The following is an 11,440-nucleotide window of genomic DNA, read 5'->3' on the forward strand; positions in this document are numbered from 1 at the left end:
GGAGTGTTGGCTCATCAGTTATGAGTACTTATTAAACTTGCTCCTCCATGTCTGCTCACAATGTCTAGAGCTCCTGTCGCAGAGCATCTGAATTCTCTTCTAAGTGCTAACCAGGCATACTCATGGTACATGTGTATATGCACGCAATAGTACATGTATATCCATTTAGCAAAACACAGATGTACACAAAATAATAAAAATAAGAAGTAGCCACTGTTTTACACTTTGCATATGTACTGTAAAATGGTGTGCTCATTCCGGGGCCTGAAATTTAAAAACATTACAGTGGAAGATATGTTTGAATGTCAAAATATTTAGCCACTGAGAACTTGGAAGTCATTTAAGTCATTAACTTTTAGAGCTACAAAGAATCTTTTCATCTGGTCCAGCCATTTATTTATAGGTGACAAGCACGAGAAACAGGGAAATCAAGCACAAATAAGCTGGGTGGAGAAAAAAAGTACTTTTTGAAAAGATGTATTTATTTTTATTTTATGTGTATGAATGTTTTGCCTGCATGTATGTCTATGCACCATATTTGTGCCTGGTGCCCTCAAAGGCCATAAACAGGCATTGGATCTCCCAGAGCTGAAGTTGTGAGCCACCACGTGGTGCTGGACAGCAAATCCAGGTCCTTGGCAAAAGCAGCCAGTGCTCTTAACCACTAAGCTGTCTTTCCAGCCGCTTTTTTTAAAAAAAAAAAAACAAAAAAAAACAAAAACATACTTTTTTTTAGTACTTGGACAATTTCAAACGTGTAGAATGTATTTTGTTCACTCCCCCTCCTCCCAGTATCTTAACTTCTTCTACTCCCCACTTTCTCTGGAGCCCTTCTTCCCAACACAGCCCCTCCTACACTCCATGTTTATCTTTCTCTTTTAAAATAACCTGCTGAGTTTAATTAGTGTTGCTGGCATGTGCATTGGTATAGGATTATCTACTTGATCCAGTAGCTTACCAGTGCCTATACCCTGAAGAAAAGTGACTTTCCCTCTCCCAGCAGCTAGGAATTGCCAATAGCTTCTCAGTTAAGGGGCGAGGTTGCATGGTTCCTTCCCTCTCTAGCCTGGAACCTGCAGAATCTTGTGCAGGTCGCCATAGCTGTTGTGATCTCACAGGTGCAGGAGCATGCCACATCCAGAAGACAGGGTTACCTGATACTCCTTTCCTCGGGTTCTTCCGCTCTCTCCTTCCCTTTCCTTAATGCTATCTGAATGTTTGTGGTGGGATGAGTAACAGAGGTAGTTTGACTAGGGCTGCACACTCAACAAGTACTCACCCTTAGTGAGAACATAGTCTAGCTAGTGAATATTTTCTAAGTAAGTACTAGGCCAGGATGACCTAAGGTGACTCCTAAGGCTTCTTGCAGGGTAACTAGAAATTCCAGCTCTTAAAAAGATTCAGAGGGAGTAAGAAAGGGAATAGTCATACAGAGCTCCTCCATCCTGCCACGGTAAAATGTAAGCAGTTCTAGGACATAGAGAAGACCTGTGGGATTGAGTTGTTTAAAGAGAAGTATTAATACAAATAGCGATTAACTAGATAAACTGTATGATAGAAAAGGTAAAGCTTCGAAATTTAGGATTTTTGTTTTTATCTTTTGTTCTTTTAAGATAGTGTCTGTCTATATAGCCTTGACTGTCCTAGAACTGGTTTACATTGATTTACTTTATCTATGTGAGTGTATGTGTGGGGGTCAGAGGATACCCCAAAAGAATTATCTTCTTTCTCCATGGGAATTCCTGGGCTTGAACTCAGGTCATCAGATTTGGAAGTAAGTGCCTTCCATACAAAGCCATTGTGCCTAACTGGTCTAGATCATTAGTTCACATCGAAGCATATACTGAAACCCCTATGTTCAGTTTTCAGTATTTCTCATTCTTTGAGGCATGCACACATGCTACTCTAGTGTATCAAGTGGAACACCTATGTTACCTGCCTCTAATTACCTTCTTGGACTTCTATAGAAGGATTGGGTTGGGGGGGGGGGAGTGCCAGCTCAAAAAAAAAAGACATGGAGACTTATTATTAATTATGAAAGCTTAGCCTTAGCTTAGCCTTGTTCTTAACTAGTTCTTATAACTTAAATTAACCCATATCTTTTAATCTGTGTTCTTTTATGTGGCTCAGTTACCTTAACGCTGTATTCCCCATCCTGTTTCCTCTCCCTCTGGCTGGCAACTCCACCTTCTCTCTCTGTCTGGAAGTCCTGCCTATTTCTCCTGCCTCACTATTGGCCATTCAGCTTTTAACATACATTTTCACAGTGTACAAATATCCCATAACAGACTTCCATTATTTTACTCTTTTTTTGTTGTTGTTTTGTTGGTTTTTTTTTTTTTTTCCATAGAATTGAAGAATATTTCACACTCGGTGAAGGTCCAAAAATAAAAAGAAAACTCAGTGAATGAGGTTCAGGGTTATCAGATAAATAAATGTCTTTTAAAACTGATAAAATTAAGGTTGTTGTGGTGGTACATGCCTTTAATGCTAGTACTTTAGAAGCAGGTACAGAGATTTCTATGATTTTAAGGCCAGCCTGGTCTACATAAAGGGTTCCAGGCCAACCAGGGTCACATTGTAAGACCTGTCTTTAAAAAGGATAAAATTAAAGTTTGAAATATGTGTGGATTTTCAAAATAAAAAAAAAATGTGTTTTGTTAGCATGTACTAACTGGACTTACTGAGCTTCATTATGACGTTCTCATACATGGATAATGTATTTGTTTGTGCTCACCTCCTTTACCCTCTCTTGTCCCTGTCCTGCTCTCACTGAACCCCCTCCTTCTTGCTCTTCCCAGTGAGTCCCCTTCCACTTTGACTTTTTGCTTGTTTGTTTTTAGTTTTTCGAGACAAGGTTTCTCTGTGTAACAGTCCTAGCTGTCCTGGAACTCGCTCTGTAGACCAGGCTGGCCTTGAACTAGCAGAGATCCTCCTGCCTCTGCCTCCCAAGTGCTGGAATTAAAGGCATGAGCCACTATCACCCAGCCTTATGTCTTTTTTTTTAAAGGAAAAAATTTAAACAGCAGAATATGGCATGTTTTAAGGTTAAGAAAAAAAAATCTGCTTTAAATTGTTTAAAACCCCCTTTTTTTTTCTCCTTTTACAGGTCATCCTCATAGAATTTTTACCAAAGACACCGATTTTTCGACCAGATTAGCATTTGCTTTATTTATAGAGACTTTGCAAGTGTGTTGTCTTTCCAATGGTGCCTTGCTTGGTGCTCTCCTGCTGGTGACATGATGCTGGTTCTACAGAATGGGGTGGTGTTTTTGTTTGTTTTGTTTTTTAAATAACCGCATGTTCTGTGTGTGCATATTTGTCAGACTTTGCAAGTTATTTCATACAGATGTTTAATACTTAAGTTATTGTGCTCTTTTTTGTTATGTATTCTGATTTTCAAGGATTACTTTTTGTATTCTCAAAAAAAAAAATACATTTGAACTTAGCATAAAAATGGCCAGACTTTGTTATTTTGTCAAAAAGGTTCACACAATCCTTTATCAATTCCTTAACAAAGAAAAGCATACTAGTCTGCTCTAACATGCTCTTGTACTTTTTTTCCTTACCTTTAGAATTTGTCACAGTAGTTATTTGAAAACAGTAAGTTTTCTCACATAGCCTTTCTCACACAGTTCCCGATGTTCTGTCTGTCTTGGCAGATACACTTTAGCTTTACGAAGAAGTAGCAGTGTCTCTCTCTTCAAAAGTGATAAATTTCCTAGAAGGGACACATCACAAATAGTGTGCCCGCAGCAGCGGTTTCTAGGGCCCTGTGAGCTCACTGTAGAGTAGCCTCTGTCTTCAGAGTTCCAGTTGACAGGCGGGACGGCAGCTGTGCTTGATGGTGTTTGAATTACCCCTTTTAAAATTAAAAGTAAAATATGTTTCCCATCTAACGTAATTGTGGAATGAATGTGTTTCTGAATAGTTTGGAAATCAAAGTTCTAGAATTAAAAATTATCTGATATACAACACTGATGTATTGTTATATAGAGTAGATAGTTACTAAGAAATAAAGGGTATGTTTAATACCATTTTCAATCTACCATTCACTTTCAATCCAGTTATATAATTTTGATTGAAAATTGGATATTTAAGTTCAGATCAGATTAGCTTATTACTTTTAAATATACAAATACATGTATTTTTTTTGTTTGGTTGTACATATCTCCACACTATAGATTTTTGAATGGCCTATGTGTAGACTTTGGTTTTTTTTATAAGCTTAAAATTATACACGTTTTAATGTGTGTCAAGAACTTGTTCCATATAGTTGTGGTATCGAGCAATAATGTGAATAACTTTGAAATTATATAAACTATGTTTAATAATTTGTATTAAGAATTGGTACCACTACCTTCCTCCCTGTATTAAACCTTTTAAATACCAATTTTGTTAATTTATATACCTGTATTTTTAAAAAGTGTTTCTTTGTACTTCTCTAAAGTACTGTGCTTCTATATAAATTTGAATAGCTAAATGCCAGTATCTCATATCCTATATGGGACTTCAGGAATTGTCTTTTAAAACTTTGACTTAAGACAGTGTCCCAACGTCTCTGTCTCTGTCTCTGTCAAAACTTTGACTTAAGACAGTGTCCCAACGTGTCTTTCTCTCTCTTTCTCTCTCTCTCTCTCTCTCTCTCTCTCTCTCTCTCTCACACACACACACACACACACACACACACACACACACACACGAACTTAACATCTTGAATTCATAGAAAACTTCTCTGTGAAGCACTCAGAGTACAAAGGATTTAAATGATTCACCCCTTTATCTAACCTTTGTTTAGCCAGGGTAGGTATGTCCACCCGCCGTAAGTAGTACACTTCAAAGTAACGCTGTTTCAGACTCCAGTGTTTTCTGTGTTTCAGTGTGAAATGGAATGGTTGTGTATTCACACAGTGCTGAACTCACTCAGGCTTCAGAAAGAGCAGCAAACCATGATGCCCGTGAGACGACACAGCAGTGCTCCCTGTACACGCTGTATAGGAGCTGCAGAGGAGACTTTGACCTAGTTAAGAGGCCATTGTCTCCTGTTGGTCAGTTGCAAAATTATATTGTAAGACTATCTTCACAACTAATATTAAGTATAGGATTTTAAAGGCTTTTACAACTGTAATTAGAAATGTGTACCCTGCTGAGAATGTGCACTCCCACACTTACAAATGTACACAGAAAAGAACCATGGTGCATTGTATGTGCGTTACCATAAACCAGTCACACCTCAAGCATTTAGAGTTTTCACTGATGGCTTACAGTATTACTATTTTTTTAAATTATAAATTTAAGTTCCCATGTACTGGAAATTATATGTCAGAGGCACCCTTGTTATGTGAACATCAATCAGTCCAAGGAAATATTTAAACTGAAGGTTGTTCCTCAGCTCCTGTTTTCTGATCTTAAGTTTGTAAGTCATGAACCATTGGTGCTTTTTAGACTGGCCAAGGAAGTAGATTACTATCAGATAATCCAGTGTATATAAGCCAATAAATTAACTGTGATCTTTTTTGTACATTATTGGCTTTTTATAGGTAGTCACTATTGCTACACAGAAACTCTTCCCAGACAATATATTTTACAAACTGTTATATTTTACACACATCTGTGGATATTTGGATTAAAATCACTACTCCAGAGTTCAGTAGCAGTGGTAAAAATGATGTGACATTTTTAGCTTTGAGGTGAATGTTGCTGTCTTTCTCTATCTAAATTACCAGCAGATATTATACCAAGAGTCTTTAATGACTAGATTCTAGTTCTTTAGAATATAAGCTATGTAATTTTGCCTTAAAATCTAAAAAATAAATTTAACAAAACCTTGGATAATAGTAAACCATGAGTTCCACTAATTACTAGAATAATTTTGTACATGAACATTTTTCATTCAGGAAGAACCACACCTTTCCCCATAGTGGTTTCCTGGGGTTTGGGGAGTGCTTCTGATTGTATCCTTGTAGACACAGGCTAGCTGTCCAGGTCTGGACAGTTTCCACTGCGGTCACTTAGAAGATGCTCACTGAGGATTGTGCAGTTGGGACCTCTATTTGCACAAGTTCGGATACGCCACTTTTTTATGTTGTTCTGTACATAATCAGACTGTCTCAATTTTCATGATGTTTGGCTTCACAATTTACCGGGTGAAATTTAGTTGCGTGCCTGAGGTTTCATTGTACAGATTTACCTTGATTTGCTGTTGATTACTAGTACTGAATCAGAAGTAAAATATGTTTCAAATTGTCTTTGACACTGCACCAGCATCTAGTTGTGGGCCCTTATATCCTGATAAACCTTGTGCTGGTTCTGTCACCTCAGCTCTGGGTGATAATTGGCAGCACTGCCACTGAACTACATTCCTAGTGGTCCAGTATTATCACCAAGACCTGGGGATAGTTCAGAACTGCCTTTTGTCTTCATTTATCAAAGAAACCATTGAAAATGTTAATTCTTTCTCATTCTATTTTCTTCTGTTTCGTTTTCGGGTAGAGTCTTACGTAATCCAGCCTAGTCTTCAACCCTCAGTCCCCTTCTCTAGCCTACAGTAACAAGAGCACAGGCTAATATTTTCATTATTGTAGTAGTACTGAAAACAGATTTCCAGATGCTGATCCTGTTTTGTTTTTAGATGGGTTCTCATGTAGCCCAGGCTGGCCTCAGGCCTTCTGTGCAACTGAGGATTACAGGCATAGCTATGGTGCCAGCAAGATGCTCATCTTGATTTCAGGATATTGCTGATGTTTTAAAAGGTCATCAAATTATTTGGCCTCTTTATTTTTGCTTTCATTGTCAAAAGAAGATGCGATGACTACGTCATGATGTTACCTTTGTTGTTTATTTTTTCTTATTCATCAAGTTTTATGTGAGAGCACATACCTAGAGGTTTAATGGTAATTATTTGGACGTAGAGTGTCAGCATAAATGAGCTATCGTTAAATTTTGTGTTTAAAAATAGAGGCGGGGTCAGCCAGACATTAGGTGGATAGACAGCGCAGGTTATCGTCTTCCACCATGTCCCTCCTCTCAGTGCTCAGGTGAACCCCTGAGGAAGAAGTGGGGGAGGAAGAAGTTTGGGAACCAAGGGGGGGTCGAAGACGTCATGAGAGCCTGGCCTACCAAATCAAATAAACAGGGCTCATGGTGGGGGGCATCACAGAGACTGAAGTCGCATCCGTGGAGCCTGATGGGTCTGTACTAGGTTCTCTACATATATGTTATGATTATTGGCCTGGGATTTTGGGAGACTCTTGACAGTGGGACTGGGGGTGTCCCTGACTCTTTTACCTGCTCTTGGGACCCTTTTCTTCCTGTCAGATTGCCTTATCCATCCTTGATGTGAAGATTTATGTCTGGTCTTAATTTATCTTGTGCCATGTTTTGTTAGTGTCCCTGGAAGGCCTGCTTTTTTCTAGAAGGGGAGGGGTGGGTCTGGGGGAGGGGGAACTGGAGTATAACTGAGAGTAGGGGAAAGACTGGGGAAACTGCCGTCAGGATGTATTATACGAAAGAATAATAAAAAAATTAAAAATTATAGGTGGGGTATTCCCCATATGTACTTTAAATATTTTGTGTGTTTAAAGATTGGGAAAATGTTGACTATAATACTGAGAACAATTTTATGTGATCTTTTAAAACGTAGTTATATATGTGAGATCATAAACCATGTCCTCCCTTACATTTCTAAACACAGTGCTCTTAAATTGAGTCTACTGTTTTTTCTGTTTTTGAAAAATATTACATTGCCCTATTAGCTATGTATTTCAGACATATTTTAGTGGATTGAACACCAAGCATTTTGTTTTTGGTGAACTAGCTATCTATTGGTCTGTTACATTTGTTTAAAAAAACAGCATCAACCAACCTTCAGGAGAAGATGCCTTCCCCCAGGGCCTGGTACAAACCTGGGTACCAGCACTCTGGAGGCTGTGGCAAGATAATAGAGGCCAGACAGTGTCAAAGAACGAGAGAGAGAGTTGGTGATAGAGCTGTGGGGTGCTTCCTCCTGCTTCCTAGTTCAGTAAACTGTCCCGTTCTTTCTCCTGACATAGCTGTGTCTGCTGATCCTTGCCTTTTAATCCCATACCTTTTGTCTCATTTTATTTGACCCAGATCCCAGTAGTTAACATGGAAAATACATATGCATATATCCACATGTCAGTGCATAAACAAATTTTACTTCAGAGGGAGTAAGAGTTTATTCTGCAGCCAAATATAAGCAGCCATGGCCTGGAAAGAGATCAAGATAATCCCAAATTCCATATTTCAGTGTGGCAGATGCATCCTCATATTTATAGCAACAGAACAAAGTCATCAGTCCAGGCACTTTTCAGACACTGGTGGAAATCCCAGGTCACAGCAGTCAGCCCTGTGGTTCAGGTGCTGTCTAATGGCATTCTTAGCCTTTTAGTTGGTGGAAGCCGGTGGCCTGTTGATACATTTGAAGGACTTAACCTGTTTCTGTCTGAGAAATGGCTACTAAGCAGCTAATGACACGGGTAGCCCAAGATAAATTGAAATCAAGCTCTATCAGACAGCATGCCACCCCTCCGCAGTCTATTCAATTAACAGTCTTACAGAAAGTCTTTTGTTCTCAGGTGTGTATTTGTGTGCTTGGCATAGGGAAAGCCACATAGAGGTATAATTCTGACAAAAATACCAGACTCGGTTCTCTTTAAGACTGGCCAGGTGTGGTGGTGCACACATTTAGTTCCAGCACTGGGAAGACAGAGGCAGGCGGATCGCTTGAGTTTTGAGGTCTACAAAGCAAATTCCAGTACAAAGTTACACATAGAAACACCGCCTCAGAAAACAAAAAACTTGTGTAGTATGCAAGTGAAGATGTTTTTGCCTCCATTACCTGAATTGCTTACTAGATACAAAATGGCGATTCCACCAGAAACATTTGAAGAGAGAAACTTTAGTTTTAGTTTTGCATTTTTGTATTTCCTTGAACCATTTCTGTATTAGGTTTTTTTTAATTAATGATACCTTATTTTCTGAATTTCTGTTTCTTTGTTTTCATTGTAACAAAAACGAGAGCATTCTCAGAATTGTATTCCATTTCTTTTTTCATAAATAGAAACTGCAGCAAAATGCCATTGCTGCCCTCAGTAGTTAGTATCTTAAAATCCACTGCAGAAAGCCCAAGAGACAGCACAACCTTTTGTACCTACAGTCTTAGATACTGCTAAACAGCCATTCCCCGTTCAGCTTTCTTCACATTGTGTGTGAGAGGAATATTTCTTAAGACTTTTTGTTTGCTTTAGCAAAGAAATCAACGGAGGAAAAAAAACTCAAAAAACAAAACAAACAAAAAACACCCTGTAACTCATGTGAAGCACGCAGGGTGTTGTAATTTCAGTTTGCAAAGCTCTGAGATACAATGTTGCAGAGCCAAAAGCACACGATAGATTTAATGTAGCCAATTGTGGACTTTTGAAAAAAAGAGTAACTGTTCCCTGTGAGTTAATTTTGGATTTTTTCAAAATCTCTCTTTTTAGGCTTTGTGCTGGATTCTTCCAGACAAATGCGTCTTCCATGTGGGCCAGTGTTCTGCTAAATGCTCTCCGTTCTCCCTTTGCAATCAAGACGATGTTGCTAAGGAGATTTCGCTTTTATTGGTGCCATTGGTTTGTGTTAATACGTTTTGAATACCTCTTGGTATTCTTCCGTAGACAAGGCCAAAAGAAAAACTTCCCCGAGTCCCCCAATTTACATGACAAATGGAGCGGTGGTGTAATGAAGCCGATCTAAAGTGGGCAGTTGAAAGGGACCCAAAGAAGGGCACTCAAGTGAGAAATGAAGAGACGGGCAAGTGCAGTCTGCAGGCTGCCTTGGGCCAGCTGCAGGAACTGGCTCCAGCCAGAGGGAGAGTGAGCGCGCACCTCCCTCTGCAGAGACCACCCACTTTTGGAGCTGGGACTGACACACCATAGATTACCTCACCGACACAGGACCACTTAAAAGTGAGCCAGGCTTCCAAGCAGGCAAGAGATGGTCCTTCCTCAGCCCTTTGAGTTCTGAGTCTGGCATAAGCCGGACCTGCGTCCTGCACCTTTTGAACGTAAGTTGCTAATGAAGTCCTCGAATTCTGGCTCTCAGGACTGACATACTCAAACTTACTTGGAGGAAGATTTTAACTGGTCACCTTTGTTATACTCTTATGTTCTTTTGTATCACATCTCGGATGCCAGAACCCTTTTTTTAATCCAGGAGCTCTGAACGAGTGATGCTATCCTAAGCTGCTTGAAGAAGTGGAGCTTGTGAAAGTCCGAAGGCCTGCTGTGGGGTACATGTTTACATGTGGGGTACATGTTTACACTTAACCTTGTTCAGACCCTGTTCACATGTTAACACAAATAATGTGTTATCTACAGTTGGTAGCATGCTGGCCTAGCATGCATGAGACCCTGAGTTCAATCACCTGCACCATATAATAAATGGAATTTATAATCCCAGCACTGGGAAGGTGGAGGTAGGAGGATCAGAAGTTCAGGGTAATCCTCAGCTGTACAGTGAGTTCAAAGCCAGTCTGGGATACGTGAAACATTAAGAATAATGGAAACATGAAAAATTGCTATAGCCGTCTGAGGAAATAAAAAATTGACCACAAAGGAAGCCCTTTACGTATCTCTACTGAGGTATTAAGAGATGAAAATTCTAATAGTTTGTTAGTTCGGCAAAAGAAAACCGTAAACGGATGGCTCGTTAGTAGCCACTTATGCAGCAAGGTAAGCAGACCATCCTGTGTCACTGGGGAGTAGAAGTCTAGTGCCTCTGCCGTCATTGTCAGTGCATTCCCTCTGTGGAAGATGCTTGCAGGCCACTGTGCTTAATCCAGATGTTCAGACCGAAGGTGGCAGTTTTTGTCAGTTGTCAAGAAATACTACAGTTTGGGGTTTTTTCCTTTATAATATTTTTACATTTAGTTCATCTTTCAACATGGTAGTGATGGCAGGATCTGTCAGTGGTTTGTGAATTCGCGGGGCCATTTTTCTGTTGCATAAAACTAAATGTAGTTTATGCAATGTAGCTCAGCTTGCTTGCTTAGCATGTACAAGGTCCTGTTTTCAGTTCTTGGCCTTCATAAAACAGGCACACTGGCCCACCTATAATTCTGGTACTTGGGAAGTAGGGACAGGAAGATCAGAAATTCAGGGTCATCCTTGGCTACACAGGGTTCAGAGTCGGCCTGGGCTAGAGATCCTATCTCAGAAAATAAAGCTAAAGTTAAGAATTCTAAGAATGGAAACACAGCTAAGGGTTGGAGGTGAAACAACATATTTTATGTGTGTTAAGAACTTAAATATTTTTCTGAGACTCATTCTAAAATTCTTAAACTGGGGAAGTCCAGAATCCTAGGGAAACATTCCTCTCCAGGGCCGTAAGGTGTGCATGGCACGGTTTCTTCTCTTCAGAAAATGAAACAACAAATCCA

At 39.5% G+C, this 11,440-nt stretch overlaps 1 protein-coding gene across 1 annotated transcript in view; it reads left to right on the plus strand.

Annotated features, from left to right (window-relative positions):
• Positions 1–4,406, plus strand: part of Chic2 (cysteine rich hydrophobic domain 2) — a 40,887-nt gene extending 36,481 nt beyond the window's left edge. Inside the window, exon 6 of the mRNA XM_038319305.2 lies at positions 3,110–4,406. Coding sequence (XP_038175233.1) covers positions 3,110–3,160 — 51 coding nt within the window. The 3' untranslated portion in view covers positions 3,161–4,406. The remainder of the gene's footprint in view (positions 1–3,109) is intronic.
• The last annotated feature ends 7,034 nt before the right edge of the window (positions 4,407–11,440 follow it).

This window comes from Arvicola amphibius, chromosome 1, assembly GCF_903992535.2.
Source record: "Arvicola amphibius chromosome 1, mArvAmp1.2, whole genome shotgun sequence".
Lineage (NCBI taxonomy): Eukaryota > Metazoa > Chordata > Mammalia > Rodentia > Cricetidae > Arvicola > Arvicola amphibius.